Here is a 21,573-nt window from a genome sequence, read left to right as displayed (position 1 = left end):
ACTGTTGACCCTAAGTACTTAAAATCCTCCACCTTCTTGATCTCTTCTCCCTGTAACCTCACTCTTCCACTTGGGTCCCTCTCATTCACACACAGATACTCCGTCTTGCTGCGGCTAACCTTCATTCCTCTCCTTTCCAGGGCAAACATCCACACCTCTAGCTTCTCCTCCACCTGTTCCCTGCTCTCACTACAGATCACAATGTCATCTGCAAACATCATAGTCCATTGAGACTCCTGTCTAACCTTGTCTGTCATCCTGTCCATCACCATAGCAAACAAGAAGGGGCTCAGAGCTGATCCCTGATGTAGTCCCACCTCCACCTTGAACTCCTCTGTTACTCCTACAGCACACCTCATCACTATCTTACAGTCCTCATACATGTCCTGCACCACTCTAACATACTTCTCTGCCACTCCAGACTTCCTCATAGAAAACCACAGTTCCTCTCTGGGCACCCTGTCATAAGCTTTCTCCAGATCTACAAAGACACAATGCAGCTCCTTCTGACCTTCTCTGTACTTCTCTATCAACATCCTCAAAGCAAATATTGCGTCTGTTGTACTCTTTCTTGGCATGAAACCATACTGCTGCTCACAGATGTTCACCTCTGCCCTTAGTCTAGCTTCAACTACTCTTTCCCGTAGCTTCATCGTGTGGGTCATCAGCTTTTTCCTCTGTAGTTGGTTGCCACAACTCCGCACATCTCCCTTGTTCTTAAAGATGGGCACCAGCACACTTCTCCTCCATTCCTCGGGCATCTTCTCACTATCTAAGATCCTGTTGAACAACCCAGTCAGAAACTCTACTGCTACCTCTCCGAGACACTTCCATACCTCCACAGGTATATCATCAGGACCAAGTGCCTTTCCACTCTTCATCCTCTTCAATACCCTCCTCACTTCATCCTTACTAATCTTTGCTACTTCCTGGTCCACAACAGTCACCTCTTCTACTCTTCGTTCTCTCTCATTTTCCTCATTCATCAGTTCTTCAAAGCACTCTTTCCATCTTCCTATCACATTATTGGCACCTGTCAACACACTTCCATCCTTATCCTTTATCACCCTAACCTGCTGCACGTCCTTCCCATCTCTGTCTCTCTGCCTTGCCAACCTGTACAGGTCAGTCTCTCCCTCCTTACTGTCCAACCTAGAATACAAGTCCTCGTAAGCCCCTTGTTTGCCCTTTGCCACCTCCACTTTCACCTTATGCTGCATCTCCTTGTACTCCTGTCTACTCTCTTCAGTCCTCTCAGTGTCCCACTTCTTCTAGGCTAACCTCTTTCTCTGGATCCACTCCTGCACCTCCTCATTCCACCACCAAGTCTCCTGATCTCCTTTCCTTCCAGATGACACACCAAGTACTCTCCGACCTGTCTCCCTGATCACATTTGCTGTAGTTGTTCAGTCATCTGGAAGCACCTCCTGACCATCCAAAGCCTGTCTCAACTCTTTCCTGAAAGTCATACAACACTCTTCCTTTTTCAGCTTCCACCATTTGGTCCTTTGCTCTGCCTTTGCCCTCTTCATCTTCTTCATCACCAGGGTCATCCTACACACCACCATCCTATGCTGTCTGGCTACACTCTCATCTACCACTACTTTGCAGTCACTGATCTCCTTCAGATTACACCGTCTACACAAGATGTAGTCTACCTGTGTGCTCCTACCTCCACTCTTATAGGTCACCCTATGTTCCTGCCTCTTCTGGAAGAAAGTATTCAATACAGCCATTTCCATCCTTTTTGCAAAGTCAACCACCATTTGTCCTTCTGCGTTCCTCTCCTGGATACCAAACCTGCCCATGACCTCCTCATCATCTCTGTTTCCTGCACCAACATGTCCATTGAAGTCTGCACCAATGACAACTCTCTCACTTCTAGGGATGCTCTGCATCACTTCATCAAGGTCCAACCAGAATTTCTGTTTCTCCTCCAGCTCACATCCTACCTATGGAGCATACCCACTAACAACATTGAGCATCACACCTTCGATTTCTAGCTTCAGGCTCATCACTCGATCTGACACTCTTTTTACCTCCAGGACATTCCTAACAAACTCCTCCTTCACGATAACTCCTACTCCATTTCTCTTCCTATCTACACCATGATAGAACAACTTGAACCCTGCTCCTAAACTTCTAGCTTTACTCCCTTTCCACCTGGTCTCCTGGACACACAGTATGTCCACCTTCCTCCTCTGCATCATGTCAACCAACTCTCTATCTTTCCTGTCATAGTTCCAGCATTCAAAGTCCCTACTCTCAGTCCTAGACTCTTGGTGTTCCTCTTCTCTCTCTTCCTACGAACACACCTTCCTCCCCTCCTTCTTCTTAGACCAACAGTCGTCCATTTTCCACCGGTACCCTGTAGGTCGACAGCACCGATGGCGGTCGTTGTTACCCCGGGCCTCAACCGATCCGGTATGGAAGTCATACATTTGATTCGCATGATTGATTTGGCCAAAGTTTTACGTCGGATGCCCTTCCTGACACAACCCTCTGTATTTATCCAGGCTTGGGACCGGCACAATAAGACACTGGCTTGTGTCCCCTTGCGGCTACATTGATGCATTGTATAAATAAGTATAATAATTAACAAAATAATAAGAAGTCCAATTCTTCTGAATAACAACAGTCTCCTTCCCCTGAAGGAGACTGTTCTCTGTGGCTGTTTTACTGTCATCTTCCATGTTTGCTGCTTTTCCTCTGTTTTACTGTCATCTTCCATGTTTGCTGCTTTTCCTCTGTTTTACTGTCATCTTCCATGTTTGCTGCTTTTCCTCTGGCATGCAGAGAACAGCTACGATCACTAGCTACTATTTAAACTGACACACATGGAAAATGGCTTAAATTTCTCATGGCCGTTAGTCTAAAATAGTCTGCTGTTAGCATTTGCACTGTTTTAATAGTTTGTGGTGTGTAAAGCCTATGGACTGTATTAATCTGTATATAATTGGCAGACCATAAATGAACATGAACATTGATCAGGAAGTGTTTTTGAATCTTTCACAATGTTTTGGGGAAGCTTCAGGAGGTTCAAGCTACTTTGTTCTCATCTGAGTTTGTGTTTGAGTTATTGACTAAAATGTGTCCATAACCACCAAATAGATGAGATTAAGGAAAAGACCCACACTCACAAATACAAGTTTTGCATTATTTCAGGGTCGTTTTGCTGTTCAATCTTTGAACTTGACAGATGCACTTTACATCCCAATTCTCTTTCTCACAAACTCTTTATTGCAGGAAGTCATAGCATATATTAAATTAAAATGAATTACTCGATCTTTCAAACAAATAATATTTGCTATAAAAATGATTTTAAATTTACATCAGATTTGATCATAGTTAAAACCTGCATAGAACTGTCAGTCTTTATACTCTTTTGTTTCGTTTCAATTACTAGTGAACTTGTCATTGCACAGATATGTTAACATTTACATGCATTATCTACACTTATATAATATTTGTGTATTGATATTTTAATATCACACCACAAAAAAGAACCAGAACGTGAGAATTACATCTGCTTTTATACCTACCAATGGAATGATAGTATGAAGTCACAGTAATACCTTTACTATTCTTTTATCTTGTACAAATTTCACAATCCTTTTTAGCTAAATCACAAAGTCTGTCATTGAAGAATGAAGCCCTCCTGGATATTAAAATAAACAGCAGAATTTATTGTTTCTGACGATACTTGTTGTTTCTCCGTGAGCAAAAAGGAATCCAGTTTCGAAATGACAGCAAATGTCCGCTCTGCCTCCAACATAGTTGTCATTACACAAAACATAAATTCAGATTTTTCCTTGCAGTGATTCAGAGGTAGTGTTGAAAAGAGTGCAAGATGAGCCATTTAATTACTTTTCCCATTTTCATGTTTCTGATTCAGATTTCAGACAATCTTGTCAACAAAAATATGAAACCGTATCTCTGTTACTGCATAAAACAACAGAATAATTTCCTAACGTGATATATTTTCATAATGGATGATCTGGAGAGCTTGAACCCTCTGACAAATAACTGGATTTATGGCTGGTCCTTGTAATGACCAACATAAGACCTTAAATGTAAAAGGAGAAAAAAACACCCTAAAAATAGGGTTTGAGAATGATTTTAGTATAAATGGAGATGGACACTGTTGGGATCGTTCCATGGCTCAGGTGGAAACTTTCTTCTGTTTCCTGCTTTCTGATTCAACAGATAAATGAATATAAAAGCAACGCTGACATAAAAATGTTGGTTATCATTATTTGTCCCCTCCAGTGGACTGCCAGTGGTCCAGCTGGTCCCCGTGGAGTCCGTGCTCAGCTTCCTGTGGTACCGGACACCAGACCTCCACCAGGTTCATCCTGCAGCCCAGCCAGTATGGAGGAGCTGCATGTGAAGGTCCGAACCACCGAACCACAACCTGCGCTGCCCCTGACTGTGGTGAGTCAGATCAGTGATGATGTGTATTTGTATTAATATTAACTGAATCAGTGTGGACCCTAAAGCCTCTGTTAAATACAGTCAGTACAGTCTTGCCCCCATAGATATCGGTGCTATGCCTCAAGCTTTGCACAGTAAATGCAGTTTACAGCGACAGTATTGGAAGATTTAGACTTTTTTGTCATATTTGAAGCAATGGGGCTTTGACACACCCATATCAATGTGTGCCACAGCAACTGAGATCAACCTCTCAGAGAAAGTGAATGATTGATAGTAATAATTCAGTAGAAAGCCTCGGTTTGTCACATGCTGCAGTTTTCTGGGAAGCTGCATCAGATTCCAAAATTTATACTCTGAATAATTATGAAAACATTTCTTTACTGTTTTACTTCTCCTTAATGTAAAGACTAATATAATAAATCTAAAAGTGTTATTTACATGAAATGCTAAAAGATCTGGATAGAAAGGACTGTTCTGAAAATAACATGATACACTTTGAATGTCCAGACCTAATAACGGCCACAAGAAGAGCTTAAAAGTAGTGAAATTACCATCAGATAAGATTTAACTTCCCAGTTTGTTAGAAGGAGGCAGTTTTAGGGACTTGGTGATGCTGAAGGTCCCTTACAGCAGCCCAGACCTTACCTGCTGAAACACCTGGTCTTTACGTCATAGTGATTATTACTGAACCTGCACATGCTCTCATTTTCTGTCCGTTTCACCCTTTTCCTATTCCCGTACTAATTCGTCTGAACACCTTCCTGAACATCTACCCTCTCCTCCTTCTGTCCAGAGTGTCCCGTTGGGGAGCAGTGGAGGAGGAGCTCATCGGAGGAGGAGGCTCCACTGTGTGAGAGGAGCTGCCAGGACATTTACTCCTCCTCTCCTGTCAACTGCAGCCGGTCCAGCGAGGGCTGTGTGTGTCAGGAGGGGCTTTACCGAAACCTGGACGGAGTGTGTGTCATCCCCGCCCTCTGTCCCTGCCATGACCAGGGCGTCCTGCAGGAGGTAACACTGGCTCACACCAAGAGGAACCACACATGTGCTGCCTAGCAAACACTGTTCCTGCCTCATTGTGGGTGTGTCTGAAGCGTAGCGTTAATGTAGTGTTTACGTTCCATCCCATTCACTCCCATTGTGTTATTACTCGTGAAGAAGGGCCTATTAGAAGATGAGTGACAAGCCCCACAGGCCACTTTATAGCACAATGCCTCTCCAGCCCTCAGTCTCATCTATTATTCAGGAGGTGCTGTAGAAAGCCGCACTGCAACCGGGCAAGCCTGCCAGGAATTATTTATGAAGGAGGGGATATTATGGGATTATAAGAATTAATCATACATTGACAAGAGGTCAGGTCCTCTTCTCTTGATCTTTCTTTTTCAGGTCTTTCTCTTTCATTCTCTTTGTTTCTTTACCCTTTTTCACAGTATTGTTTTTCAGCCTCTCACCCCAGCCATCTGTTTTCTCTCCATCCCAATTCTTCCTCAGTCTTCCTCTTTATTTCCAATCCTCCATCCATCACTGCTTTTCACTCATTCTTACTGTCTGTCTTTTTCTTTCTCCCTGTCTACTCTTCCTCTCTTTTTCTGTCAGCTGGTGATGACTAATATCCACATAAAGACCTTCTATGGTTTTCTAATCAACCATCTCATGACTATTAAACCAAATGGCTCAGTGGGAGCTGCAGAGGCACTTAGTAGCTGCTTCTAAAACTGAGCTCTTCTATTGAATGATCCAATGTCTGTGTAATGCATTGTAATAATTACAGCATCATAACATCCCATTATAACCTAATATGCTCCACAGTGCAGTCAGAGTTTTAGTGGATTGCAGAAGAAATACATCCTGAGCTATGACCAGTTACACTTTATCAAACCTGCACTCCTGCCAGAGTGCATGCAGGGTAATGGCCTGTTGAGGTATCAACCCAGTTACTGCATTTTAAAAGTCTAAATATGACTGTGTGTGTGTGTGTGTGTGTGTGTGTGTGTGTGTGTGTGTGTGTGTGTGTGTGTGTGTGTGTGTGTGTGCGCATGTGCGCATGTGTGTGTGAGCCAGGCAGGATCGGAGTGGGAGGAGGACTGTCTCTCCTGTACCTGTGTGAACGGAAGGAAACAGTGCCAGCTGAGGTGTCCTCCACTGTCCTGTGATCAGGTGAGATACAGAACTTATAAATCCACATCTGTCTTGTAGCACATGAGCAGTTTAATTTTTATTGATAAGCATCTCCAAGGAGAGGCAATTACAATTAAAGCTGCAAGCAGCGTTGAACGGGTCCTTGCATCGTTGTTGGTCAGTGAGTCTCAGTAGCGCTGTGACTGAGAGTGGATTTCAGCCTATGGATGTGATGAAGGCTGGACTCTGATCACACATGTAAAATCTGAGGAAGATTGGAGCATGTACAGGCTAGTTAGAGAGCACTTCCTGTTTCATGGCGTAACATCACAATTCCACGGGCCGCCATTTCCACGTCCTCGAACTTTAGTGGAAGCATTTTGATAACTTTTGATCACCCACGCCTGGTTTACATCCTGGCCAAATTTCAGCTCTGTCAGAGTTATTCTGTTTGAGTTTATAGCTTTGGAAAATCTGCAAAAATTAGTTGAAAATCATCCAAAATATGATATTTAATTCAAAATAGCCAACTTCCTGTTGGGATTTGGATATGGTTGTCAGTTACAATTTTGTGTGTGTTGACGAGTTACATATGTGTACCAAATCTCATACACACGTGGACAAAATTGTTGGTACCCCTCAGTTAAAGAAGGAAAAACCCACAATTCTCACTGAAATCACTTGAAACTCACAAAAGTAACAATAAATAAAAATTTATTGAAAATTAAATCATCAAAAACAGCCATTACTTTTGAATTGTTGATTAACATAATTATTTAAAAAAACAAACTAATGAAACAGGCCTGGACAAAAATGATGGTACCTCTATAAAAGATTGAAAACTGTTTGACCAGAGTGACATGATTAACTCAGGTGTGTCATTTAATTGACATCACAGGTGTTTCCAAACTCATAATCAGTCAGTCTGCCTATTTAAAGGGAGACAAGTAGTCACCCTGCTGTTTGGTGAAAAGGTGTGTACCACACTGAACATGGACAACAGAAAGCGAAGGAGAGAATTGTCCCAGGACATCCGAAAAAAAATTATAGACAAACATCTTAAAGGTAAAGGCTATAAGACCATCTCTAAACAGCTTGAAGTTCCTGTGACAACAGTGGCTCATATTATTCAGAAGTTCAAGACCCACGGGACAGTAGCCAACCTCCCTGGACGTGGCCGCAAGAGGAAAATTGATGACAAATTGAAGAGACGGATCGTTGGAATTGTATCCAAAGAGCCCAGAGCAACCTCCAAAGAAATTAAAGGTGAACTCCAAGGCCAAGGTACATCAGTGTCAGATCGCACCATTCGTCGTTGTTTGAGCCAAAGTGGACTTCATGGGAGACGACCAAGGAGGACACCACTGCTGAAAAAAACTCATAAAAAGCCAGACTGGAATTTGCAAAAATGCATGTTGACAAGCCACAAAGCTTCTGGGAGAATGTCCTTTGGACAGATGAGACCAAACTGGAGCTTTTTGGTAAGGCACATCAACTCTATGTTCATAGACTCAAAAACCAAGCATACGAAGAAAAGAACACTGTCCCTACGGTGAAACATGGAGGAGGCTCAGTAATGTTTTTGGGGCTGCTTTGCTGCATCTGGCACAGGGTGTCTTGAAAGTGTGCAAGGTACGATGAAATCTGAAGACTATCAAGGCATTCTGGAGAGAAATGTGCTGCCTAGTGTCAGAAAGCTTGGTCTCAGTCGCAGGTCATGGGTCTTCCAACAGGACAACGATCCAAAACACACAGCCAAAAACACCCAAGAATGGCTGAGAGAAAAGCGTTGGACTATTCTAAAGTGGCCTTCTATGAGCCCAGATCTGAATCCCATTGAACATATGTGGAAGGAGCTGAAACATGCCATTTGGAGAAGACACCCATCAAACCTGAGACAACTGGAGCTGTTTGCTCATGAGGAGTGGGCCAAAATACCTGTTGACAGCTGCAGAACGCTCATTGACAAATACAGAAATCGTTTAATTGCAGTGATTGCCTCAAAGGTTGTGCAACAAAATATTCAGTTATGGGTACCATCATTTTTGTCCAGCCCTATTTCATTAGTTGTTTTTTTAAATAATTATGTTAATCAACAATTCAAAAGTGATGGCTGATTTTGATTATTTAATTTTCAATAAATTTTTATTTATTGTTACTTTTGTGAGTTTCAAGTGATTTCAGTGAGAATTGTGGGTTTTTCCTTCTTTAACTGAGGGGTACCAACAATTTTGTCCACGTGTGTAACTCTAGGTGACATGTACTGGCCATAGTAAATGTTTGAAATTTTCCAAGTGGCGATATGGAGCCATTTTGGCTCACACCTAGGCAGTTCCTATGAAATGTCAAATTTTCACCAGTTCTGATGTGTCTGCAGACTTTCGCACGTTTTTGAGTATTTTTAGTCTGCCAAATCTGAGTTCCACAAAACGGGAAAATAATTCACGATCGGGTTTCAATAGAGTCGGACCCTAAGTATAGCAAACACGACAGGCTTTAAAACACTTTTTCAAGATGCGGTTGATATGGATGAAATGTGTTATCACAGATATTATATATATTTATACTGCAGTATGCTGTATGTCATTGTTATCTTAGTGGAAATCACAATTTCTAAACTTAATAAGTGACTGGGCCCTTACATTTTTTGTTGATCCTGAATACCAGGAAAACAGCACTCACTTGAACTGGGGCAGCAATATTGGATATTTTTACCCTGAAGTCATTGCTCTCAGTAGCCTAAAACACCAAGAGATATTGAAGGGATGCATATCTGAGTAGAATCTGCAGATAACTCCAATACCAGCAAGCAAATCTCTGTCATTTCATTGAATTATCCTTTTTGCTCAACCTTAAGTTTGTTATTTAGTGAACTTTAAGCCCTCTTGGCCAGTGGTGTAGTCCAGGGTATACGGCGGTATACGGCTATATTTAAAATGAATCAACCTTTTACATTAGAAATCATTGTTTTGATTTTCTTTTAGTTTGTATTGCAGACATAATGTATCTGATAATTAAGTTGCAGTAGCTTATATTAACACACCACTTACACTGGAGGGTATAATAGGTTACATTTGATATAATTTCCATATAAAGTAAGCAATATTATAGTAAGACAATATTATACATAATTTGGGTATTCACGTTGGGTATTAAATCAAGTTTTATTTCTTAAGTCTAATATCTATGTAAAATCATTCCATGCTTTCCCAAAGTGCTGTATCCACTACTACTTAACTCATTTGGTCTTGAGTGTAAGATTAAGATATTTAATCATTTATGCCATCACTTTTGTTACCCTTTCTGTTATTTTTTTCAGCCATTTGCTCATTAGTGTTAACAGTAATACTGAAGAAGACAGATTTTGGTTTTACTGTTACCTCGTTTTCTCCCGTACCTCTTCCCTCCAATATGTATCAGTTTAATTTATTTAATCCCCCAATTTATACATATTCACACACTACCACCACAGCCTTACGCTTAATTTAATTAATTTACTGCCACGCGAATTTTAGATGTTGAAAAGTAGCTCGTTTGTGTGTGCATCTTATACTGCGGTTGACATGTGGTGGTTAGCTAATTGCTGCTGGTTGTGCATATTCGGTAGTCACCTGTATATGGGTTCTCTGATTTGTATTTGACGTCTTTGAAGTTGACAGAAACTTTGCCTTGGGCTGGCACAGTAGGCATCTGAAAACAACTTTTCTCCGTTTTTTCACAAAAACTCATATAACTATTTAGGTAGGGGCCACGGTGACTCTGACTCCTTCGGTTGCTTCAGTGAACTGAAGCGAGCGTCTGTGTGTGTGTGTGTGTGTGTGGATCCATGAGTCGCAGGAAGGATTGTTAAATGACGACATCAACAGTTCCTCCGCTTCTATTGGTCGACACAGACATGTCGGCATTTTGGAGAGGATGTCACTGTCTGATCCTTAAAAGTGTGAGATGAGACTGCAGCAGAGCAGAAAGCTCCGCTTCAAGCAGTTCAACATTCATCATTTAATGTAACTTTTTTGCGTTGCTACCGCGCTATATGACCAAAAGATTAGCTAAGCTGTTGAACGTTTTTTGATTTTGTAAACAACAACGCTATCACGTCGTTACAGAAAAATGTAGTTAACTACTAACGACGCTATTTGTAGTGACGTTACTGCCCAACACTGGTGGACATGATGTCTTTCTCATCATAAAGCCTGTCAATGTTATTCATCCTGATCACTCCAATAACAGACCTGTGTCTTCACTCAGACTTTGTCAGAAAATTAAAACTTGAGGCTCAATCTTTAAATTATTACTACCCCTCTGTGTGCAAGTGACGTTTATTTATAATGCATATCCAAAGCATGCTTTAGCTGATTAAAGTGAAATAAAAGCATCTCTCACAGTCACACACACCCATCACTGTCATTATCAGCTAACAAGCAAACGCTAGCATCAGGCGAGCTAACAGAAATAGGCTACTGACGTTACATTTCCTCACTTTAAAGTGGAACAAATGCAGGACAATGTAGTGACTTAAAGTGTGTGGTCCACTAGATGAACACACACCGTTTGTGGCATGCTGGTCAGGTTGCGGTGCGTTTCCCAGCTGCGATCCGGTGTTTACCTGCAGCTCATTTGCATAGAGGTCAACTTCTACTGTCCTCAAATATCTAAACTAGCCTTCAGTGAACTAAAAACAAGGACAGCATCAGCTGCTGCAGCTTATTCATCTTCAAATGATGTCAGAAATATTTTTCGCTTAAGTGTTTTCGAAATAATCGAGAAAGTTTGCCGCCGACCAGCTGTGTTTATCAACTCATCTGTCGGACCCCTCAAGCAGAAAGCACGGTCACGTGACCACATAGTGGTCCGTCGTGACCGTCCGCCATCCGTGCGATTTCAGAATTTTTTTTTTTGTTTTGAGAAGCTGTTTTTCTCCACGTCAGTCATGTTTCATTTGTTGAATTTTACTCTTCCTTTGAAAACACCGCTTCTTGCTCTGCCTCCACCTCACTCTGTTGAACTCGCTCTGCAGGTGAAGTAGACGGCTCCATGACCTGGCGAGTGACGTATGAATCACGCGACGCAACGAATCGATATGAAATTCGTTGCAACGCTTTTAATAATCGATTAGTTGATTTTATTGATTCGTTGTTGCAGCCCTAGTTCATACAATACCAAAGTTGTGACTTCAGTACAATACATTCCTGCCTAAAATGTCTTGATATAGATACTCAGCAAAAACCTACAGCATTAGGAAACATAATGGAATAATATATGAAGGAACATGGAGTTTAAAATTTGTATTTGAATACTTTAATAATCCCAGTGCAGGGCAGTGGACGATGTGAATTGAAGCCATAAAACAGCAGGAGTGAATTAGCGTTCTACAGTGTGTTCATACACTTTAATCCCAACCAGAACTGGAGGACTGTTCATTAAGATGACCTCTTTACACATTCACATCTCTACACCTTCGCATGTCAACACCGCTGCATATAAGGGATGAATCATGGTAGAGATAGGTGTAGCGTTAATTAACTGCACATTTACTTGCTCATTTCACTCTTTCTGGCAGGAATGTGTGTGATCATTATATTGCGTACTCGTCAATACCTGATTTTTTGCAGTTTGCAATAACGTGAGTTCAAGTTTCCAGTGGAAAACGCTGTGGAGAAATGTAAAAATGTTTGCCACGTTGGAAAGAAAGCCAATTAAACAGTAGTCATTGCCTCATCAAACTGATGATGAAAATAGTTTACTGGTCACAAAATGAACTAGAAAAGCACTCAGAGAGTGCAGACCTCCGCCAAGGATAGAGAGGAAAACAGGAAACCCATGCAGTAAAGGATCATGAGCTGGAATTGAAAGTCTGAGCCTTGATTTAACAGCTTCTCTCTCACATGAGGTGAGTTAGTGGCAAATACGATCCTATCACGCACCATCTCATCAGTATTAGCATAGCAGCATTGCTTCACAAGTAGCTTTAGCTCAGTAACGTAATGCTCAAAAGACTCCCCTTCGCCTTGCAGTCTCCTCATTGAACTTGTACCTTGCAAAAATCGTGTTAGTTTTAGGCATGAGGTACTCTTCAAAGTGTCCGTAATAAGTGTCTAGCTTATTAGCTTCATCTGCGGTCAATGTCCAAGTGTTAAAATATTGCGGCCTCTTTCTCCTACCCACAAAAGCAAGTAGCTGCATTGGGGTCGCTTCCTCCTTTCCCTTTAGTGGTCCAGAAAACATGAGCTTTACGTGCTGCACGAATCTCCGCCATGCGTCGGGAAGGTTTGCCGAATCCCAATCCATCTGCGGTGTAGGCACTCCCGATGGATCCATCATTAACTCCTTTCTTTAGAAGCGTACGGTCCGATGAGTCTCTGACACCATGTAATATTGTGGTTTGCATGAATAAGATGACTTACTGAAGATTCTGTCGGAGCTTTATTTGCTGCTCTGCCGCTCACATTGACCTTCATTATAACTGAGGTAAACAACACATCCCAGCATGCATTTCTGCTCCCCACTTGAACTCTGGTGAGTGATAGGGACAAAATACTAGTACGCATTGGGAATACAACACATGCTAAAAACATACTAAAAAACAGAATCCAGGATCCTTTCCGGATTGCCACAAAATTAATCAGCTCTTCCTCTTACCATAGTCTACATCCCCTCAAAATTTCATCTGAATCTGCCCAGGCGTTTTTGAGTTATCGTGCTAACAGACGGACACACAAACGCCGGATGTCACATAACCTCCTTGGCAGAGGTAATCAGAGTTTGTTTGACTTTGGCTTGATTAGTTATATTATAGTTGTATTATCTATCAGATTGCTGGCCTATTGCTCTTTAATTCTCTGATCATGTCTGTCAGCTGTCGGTAAAATCATGCTGTATTGCTTTTTATCTGTCTACTCTGTGGACAATCTGTGAAAAGTTCTCAGAGGCACTTCTATGTGCAGCCATGACTTTGATTTTGCCCTCATGAATCTTGCAGTATGCCTAAAAGAGCAGAAACACCTATCATGCCTGTAGGGAGTGGAAGCTGAGCAAGCACAGCTCCACTGTCACAAATCCACACAACTCAGGAAATATGACTTCTATTGAAACAGTTGAAGTACTGATACTACTCATTTTAGCAGCAAGGTGTTGTGATAGTGCTCTGGTGTCAGTACACTATGCTACACCACTAACTCAGGGATGACTATCCTATCCTGAGGCCTCCATGTGACCTTAAGAGGTGCCAGTTAATCTCCTTGACTATATACTTAGTGTTTTCAGCTGTCTGTACCTCATCTGCAAGGCAAAAACAATAATTTACTTTCATATAAACTTATCTGTCTCTGAACCAGATCTAACTGTTGTGTCCAACTCCTTTTATATTTGTTTAAATTTGACACTATTAATGTCTGAGTAGTTCAAAGCAATTCAAAGTGTGATTTTCCCATATCATAAAGTGTTTTATTGGCATATTTTTTTAAAGCTGTGAAACAACCTGAGTTGTAGGAGAAGATTTCCTAAACTTGTCTTTAACTTAGTACCCTTCAAATTCTTCTTAATCCTAAAATTCTTAAATCTTACAACCCTTTGGGAATAATTGGAATAACAGATGTGTGTAGTAATGGTAACAGCAGAACAGTGGTATCTACACTGTCCTATCAGAGCTAACACTATCAGACCTAAGCCAGTGACATCCAGCACTCACAAACATGTTGACATCTGCACAAAGTACAATCCAAAATCCAAATATCACACATATGTGTAGGTGTAGGTTTGCATACAGAGGCACGATGACAGAAACATCCGTCCATTCAGCAGCTACCCAGGTGGTCTGGTTCACACAGAGTCTCTGCTGGTCACGAATATCTCAATTACTCTGAGCCAAGGAGAAAATGCTGGGTTCCCTCAAGGATGTGTGGGATGTTCTTTGCAAGTCGCTGGCTAAAGAAGATCAATACCTGACTGTCCAATCCTCCCACAAGCCTTTACCATGCCCTTCTCCCTCCTGTTCAACACTGACTCTATTTCCTTGTTGAGCATGATTGAGTTTCATCCTAATACACCCCAGACATTATTAGTTAAAGCTGAATAATACAAAATGAATGCTATAATATATATTAGGTAAAGAACACTTTGAGTTACATTTTTAATACCATTATCTAATTCATGTCATACCATTTATAATATATCCTCTGCTAACTTTTTGCATCTGGTGTAGTTATTGTATTGTTCTAGCTAGTGATGGGCACTTGGCAGAATAAAAGGACAGCCTCTATCTCACAGACGATGCTCTGTTATGAGTTTATGGCTGGTCATCTAGCAGCAGACAGTCAATTATGCATGCGCTCTGTACAGCTTAGAGACAGGTAAGGAAACCCGCATAAAATATAGATTCATTTTGAATAGTCCTGGAGACGGCTGGAACATTTGGTACAGCATAAATACAGATGCTGTCCTTTTCTGGTGTGACAGTGTTAAAATAAATTATGTTTTGTGGCCCTCCCACTGAGGCTGTCATCACTTTTTTTTTTTTTTTTCTAGCTCTCAAACTTTTGCAGCCGCTGCTTCTCTCTTTTCTTGCTTTTTCTGTCCTTGTTCCTCGGCTGCAAGTCTAAACCAGATTTAAAAGTAGACTGTCTGCAGCATGCAGTGGGTTTTGGTCTTTGATGAAATTGCATTTATCAACCTCAGGGCAACTGAATTTCTATTGGATGTTTTTATCTTGGTGAACATACTTACATACTGTATTAGTATACCGTACAGCAGAGATGAATACATTCTTGTGCAATATTACGTTCAGTGTTGAATGATTCATCAATTGTACAATGTTACAGCAATCATATCACTTCTAATTTCTCATACATAGGGTATTTGCTCTATGTAAAATGAACGTTTAGACTGTATTTTAAATACAAGAACACAATGCAACACCTTCATTACTTTAACTTCTTAAATTACTTTGTGTGCCCACTCTTTATGTTTTGCTAACGTCCAGATCCCGCTCATGGAGGATAGCCATGTAATCTGGAGAGGTGTTCCTCATTCTTCACAGATTCCTTTTTCAGCTGTCCTTTGCTAGAGGGTCTTGTGTGGCGTCTGCCTTTCTATTAAGAAATGTCCACTTGAATTCCTGTGGGATTGCAAGTGCAAGTACACACTAGATAGGTCATGGTTTTGAATTTTATTCTTTTGAGAAAAACTTGTATGATTTTGGCAGCAGAGGCTTGTTATCGTCATGCTGGAATGTACTTCTTTAACAGCTCTGCAAACTAAGAGTCATTTTGTCAGACGGTATTTTGGTGTATCCAGAGGTATTCATGGTGCATCTACGGATGTCACTGCCCCAACACCTCCTGCACTCATACATCTCCACATCATCACCCTCCCAGCTCCTTGCTCCTCTGTTGGGGCGATGCATTCGCTGTGGTAGTCCTGATCTGAACATGCTGGACTCCATCTGAGCTGAACAAATGTATTTTGATTTCATCTCATCAAAAAAATGTACTGGTAATATTCATCAGGCCTCTTTTCATGTTGTTGAGGAAAGTTTCATTTTGCAGTTTTTCTCTTGGATGAATCCATAGGTTGAACTGTTTAAACACCGTCTGAGATGTCACAGCAACTCTGATTTCCCCTATAACCCTGCGTGTCAGGTCTACAGCCCGTCTGTTTTGCAGAACTAGATTGTGAAATTAGCACACTGTTCGTGGAGTGATTTTAAGTACATGATTAGTGGAACTATGGCTTGCTCCACCTCCAGATTACTGCTGTCACTGTGTTTCCACTGATATTATTTTCTAAAGTCTCACAAATAGAATCTTTGAATTCCTCAGAATTCTTTTTAATGTGGAGCCGTGATGCTGACATGCAGATAGATGCAGCCCATAGGTCCAAACAGAAAAAGTTCTGGTCTCAGGTCTGATCACAAGTTTACTTATTTGCTTTGAGTTTCTGTATTTTCAAATAGTCTTTCTAAAATGTTCCATTTTCTTAATTTGTAAGAGCAAATATTCTCCTTTGTTATCTTAGATATAATTTAATCAGTAAGAGGTGATTTGATTTTGAATTATTTGTCTTTTAAGTCATTAGCAGAGGTGTTATACTGTTCTATACTGTCTGTTACACATTCCTATCATGTTCTACCAACTGCTCCTCTCAGTAATTTACATTCTTGTCAGATGCATACATGGTCATGCTCCCCACACCGGATAGTCTGCCATCCTCTTTTAGTCTCGTTCCTTTAGTTTCATGTTCAAAAACTGATGCTGAGGTTTGCAAGTATAGTATTTATGTTTATCACAGCAGTTCCCATAAGTTGGCATTTGTTGATGAGCTCCAGTACAACCAATGAACATCACTAGTTTTACCGGTATTTGGTCATAAAGCAAGTTCATGTGATGATGGCAGGGCTCCAGACTGCGACTAAATAGTCGCATTTTGTGACTAAAATGTGAGACACTGCAAGTATATTTGCATCTTCTACAAGGATGTGATTTTTCCGCGAATTTGCGGAATTCCGCTTTTTTTCAGGGATGGGACGTTACCACGGATCCGCCGATTTCCCGATTTCATTTGTTTGAACGCCGATTTCACAAGTTTGAACACTTTATTGTCACTGATACTCCCGCGCGATGGTAATGACGTTAGCGATAGCTTGTTAACGACGATTGTAAATGGCCCAGCGATTGGAAGTCGCTGCACCGCCGCAGCCGTCTCCCCCCCTGTCAACAACTTTCCGCTGGAATGAGAACTTGCTGATCCCATCCCTGCTTCTAGCACATGTGGGACCAGTAAATTTGCCGATTTTTTTCAAATTATTATTGAATATTTTTTTGTTGCCGACAAACTTCTGCTCCACACTTCAGCCCAGCAGCTGACAGTAATGTCCAAATGTGCTGGTTTCCAACTGACATTAACTCCAAAAGAGGAACAAAAGACCAAAGAAGAAGAAAATGGGCCAATGTGTGTGAGAGTGAGGGGCTGACGGTGAAGCTCCTGATGTTTCACAAAGCCTTTATTTACGTTCAGCCGTCAGTCTTATTTTGAACACAAATTCACCTTTCTGTTCTTCACTCCTTTCTTCAGCAAGCACTGTAAGAGCTTGTCCCCATTACAGCTAGGTGCTTCTAAGTTTAAACACATTTGCTAGACAGCACCAGTGTGGAACCGTTTTCTTTTATGTTTGTGAATTTTCAGACTTTCCGGCAGCGTCTTCGTCATGTCAAGAAATCGCTCTTGACAACCACTTCCTGTGCCGCTGGAATGGTGACAAAAAAAATCCATTAAAAATTATCCTTCAAAATAAAAGCCTGGAGGGAATGGTTGTTTTAACACTTGCAAAACAAAGGCCTGCCAAAATGGATGAACTGATCAACAGACCTTTATAAGGGTAAATTTACACGTGATTCAGTATCCATACATAACATGCACAACACATGCCTGTGCTCAGTGCAAGCTCATTTTTTATTAAAGATTTCATCTGTTGGAAATAATACATCAACTGAGCAGCCTTGGCAGAGTACTGCACTCTGAGTGCTTTTCTTGTTATGCTGTGTCAACTGCTGCACAATAAAATATGAATTGAAAACATTACATTTTCTGCATTTCTTGTTCAAGTATTTGTCAGTAATACAGTGAAAATGAGAGGAAATGTGAATATTTACTTTGCAAGTCGATTTCGGTGCGCGCCCTTAAATTTTCTGCTTGCGCTCCTAAAATTTTAAGTTAGAGGCAACTGTGCTCCTAGGAAAAACAATTAGTCTGTAGCCCTGGATGGTGTTAGAGGAAAAGGTAGGGATCACCATTAAGTGATTATAGGCCTTCCTGAAAGGGGTTTTGAATGTTTGTGCAATGTTGGGATGGATCCCTGTTTCAATCTAGGTAGACTTAGTCCTAGACTGGAATGACATTGCAGTCAGCAAACTTAAGACAAGTATTGTAAAAGGATGTTTTGAAATGAAATCAATTTAATTAGCATGCATTTCATTTAGAAAAATAAAATTACAGGCTCAGTAGGATGCCAGAATCAAAGTGAATTTTTACATTTGCTCTAATGAAATGTGTCCTTCCAGGTCATACCTCAGTGGATCTATCAGATGCCAAACTCAATATATTCTGAGTATGTCTGTGTATTTTTGGTACCTTACATTCCATCTCTCTCAAAGACGACAAAAATGTAATTTGTAAGCAGAGCCTTTAGTTTATACACAGGGGTCATTCCGTGTGGTTTCACCAGATGGTGGTTGCCGCACCATCTTCAAATTAATCCTAAATTTGCATGTCATTAGATAGTCACAAAAGTACTTTCTATGCAAAATTGTAGGCCTGTAGCTCAAATAGTTTGAATTGTGGGGGTTTGAAATTTTCAGAATTTGGGTTATAAAAAGCCTCGCCAGCATTTTTTGCATCTTTAAGTGGTTATTTCTCAGCTCTGGACATACCAGAGAGCTGTGAGTTGGTAAACAAGGCCTCTGCGTGTAGCTAGTGCCCCACAAACATCCCCAGGTGTTTCCCTACACTCTGCAGGCCATGGGGGCTTGCTAAAAATGCTAAAAAATTAAGAGATACCTACTCACGAGTGGGGTTTGGGACCCTAAAAGTACTAGAAATACTGCACAGAAGTGTTCTAACACCCCTGGGTTCCATTCTACACAAACTTGTGTGATAACTTAGCAAACTGGAGCTTTCTAGGTACCTCAGTTTGGAAAATATGAGCTCCAAAGATGGACGAGATTTTAATTGGCTATTTTTGGTGGCAAAAATCTCAGTGTGGGAGAGGTACCAGAGACCCCAAATTTTTCTACAGACAGTTTGTCTTCTATCACTGTACAAAAAAGCAGCAGGGTTATATTTGTAGTTACTGAGATATTCTTACTCAAAATGGCATGGGTAATGTCAAAATCGTTTTTTGCTTTTCAGTATTTTAAATTGGGATACAAGTATTAGTAGTCATTCCAATGGTAGTATTATGTATGTTTTGTTCTTTTTAAATGTTAGTTGTTAAAGGTGACTACCTTCAAAAAGTCTACTGGTATAACTTAGGTATACCTAAGTTATAACTTAGGTATACCTAAAACATAACACCCATTTGCAATGCATACATGTAATTATAACATACGCATACAAATTACATGTACTAACTTGAATTCAGGGAGCTCTGTAGTAGTTTATGGTTGATTAATTTAAAAATACAACAATAATGTTGAATTTTACAGTTTCAGTGCAGTGGGATTAAACATGTTAAATTTAATTGTACAATGTCATGTTACACGCAAAGAACCTATACCTAAGTTATAACTTAGGTATACCTAAGTTATACCAGTAGACTTTTTGAAGGTAGTCACCTTTAACAACTAACATTTAAAAAAGAGCAAAACATACATAATACTACCATTGGAATGACTACTAATACTTGTATCCCAATTTAAAATACTGAAAAGCAAAAAACGATTTTGACATTACCCATGCCATTTTGAGTAAGAATATCTCAGTAACTACAAATATAACCCTGCTGCTTTTTTGTACAGTGATAGAAGACAAAACTGTCCTGTAGAAAAATTTGGGGTCTCTGGTACCTCTCCCACACTGAGATTTTTGCCACCAAAAATAGCCAATTTAAAATCTCGTCCATCTTTAGGAGCTCATATTTTCCAAACTGAGGTACCTAGAAAGCTCCAGTTTGCTAAGTTATCACACAAGTTTGTGTAGAATGGAACCCAGGGGTGTTAGAACACTTCTGTGCAGTATTTCTAGTACTTTTAGGGTCCCAAACCCCACTCGTGAGTAGGTATCTCTTAATTTTTAGCATTTTTAGCAAGCCCCCATTGCCTGCAGAGTGTAGGGAAACACCTGGGGATGTTTGTGGGGCACTAGCTACATGCAGAGGCCTTGTCTACCAACTCACAGCTCTCTGGTATGTCCAGAGGCTGAGAAATAACCACTTAGAGATGCAAAAAATGCTGGCGAGGCTTTTTATAACCCAAATTCTGAAAATTTCAAACCCCCACAACTCAGAAACTATTTGAGCTACAGGCCTACAATTTTGCATAGAAAGTACTTTTGTGACTATCTAATGACTTGCAAATTTAGGACTAATTTGAAGATGGTGCAGCAACACCCCCAAGGAATATCTGGTCATTTCACCTGGAATGACCCACAGATTAAAATCCTCCTCACCATGGTGATGAAGTTCAGAAAATTCAGCTGTCTCATCCTTGACACAGTTAGCAGAATTTATGTCTTTAGCACAATGCGCCTGTGTAAAGGCCAGATTAAAAATACATTCTGCTGACACCCAGAACTTTAAAGAAGAGACTGATAGCATAGTGAGTTCCACCCAGCAGTCAGTCTACACAGTGTTTCTCCTGTGGTGTACCAGGTCTTCATGGTGGTGTACCAAGTCTTCATGGTGTTGTGCCAGGTCTTTGTGGTGGTGTGCCAGGTCTTTGTGGTGGTGTACCAGGTCTTTGTGGTGGTGTACCAGGTCTTTATGGTGGTGTACCAGGTCTTCATGGAGGGCTCAGACTTGTGGAACTATTTCTGCTTGCTTTTTCAAACCCTTCTCCCCTGAGTGCACTAAGTTGTGCCCTAGTGAATGCACTCCTCATCCTGGCCAATATGAAAAGGTCATTTAATGTGCTGTTTCCTCTCCTGACAGGCTGAAAATTGGTTACTGTCAGCGTACTCTGTTATATGTGAGTCAGTTTACAGTGCTGTTTACAGGAGCAGTGCTTGTTTAAAACTCTAATCCCTCCTTCCATTGGTCAGCAATGAGCCCCTTTTCAAGATGATGTATTAAAGGATCTGTTATCATGTGTGGTGATAAAATACTGAGTCTTATTTCTTTGTTCAGCTCTTTAATAGAGCTCTGGATTTGCATGCCACAGCCCACAGATGACATAAATGTGACTACCCTTTATTTTAATACCAAGTGCCCTTTTCTTTGAAATAACCAGGAATCCACATTTCACACGTTCTCTGTCCCCTGCTGCATTAGACCCACAGACATAGAGGAGTTAATGGTCCTCTTTATGACCTCCACCC

The 21,573-nt window shown here is 40.8% G+C and overlaps 1 protein-coding gene across 1 annotated transcript in view; it reads left to right on the top strand.

Moving 5' to 3' along the window:
• sspo (SCO-spondin) overlaps positions 1-21,573 on the top strand; it is a 163,020-nt gene that overhangs the window by 122,743 nt on the left and 18,704 nt on the right. Inside the window, 4 exon segments of the mRNA XM_051940433.1 lie at positions 4,270-4,434; positions 5,228-5,442; positions 6,493-6,588; positions 8,161-8,174. Coding sequence (XP_051796393.1) covers positions 4,270-4,434; positions 5,228-5,442; positions 6,493-6,588; positions 8,161-8,174 — 490 coding nt within the window.

The sequence above is a fragment of the Acanthochromis polyacanthus genome, chromosome 20, assembly GCF_021347895.1.
Source record: "Acanthochromis polyacanthus isolate Apoly-LR-REF ecotype Palm Island chromosome 20, KAUST_Apoly_ChrSc, whole genome shotgun sequence".
Classification (NCBI taxonomy): Eukaryota; Metazoa; Chordata; class Actinopteri; family Pomacentridae; genus Acanthochromis; species Acanthochromis polyacanthus.
Note: the sequence above shows the minus strand (reverse complement) of the source record. Positions and strands in the feature narration are given on the sequence as shown.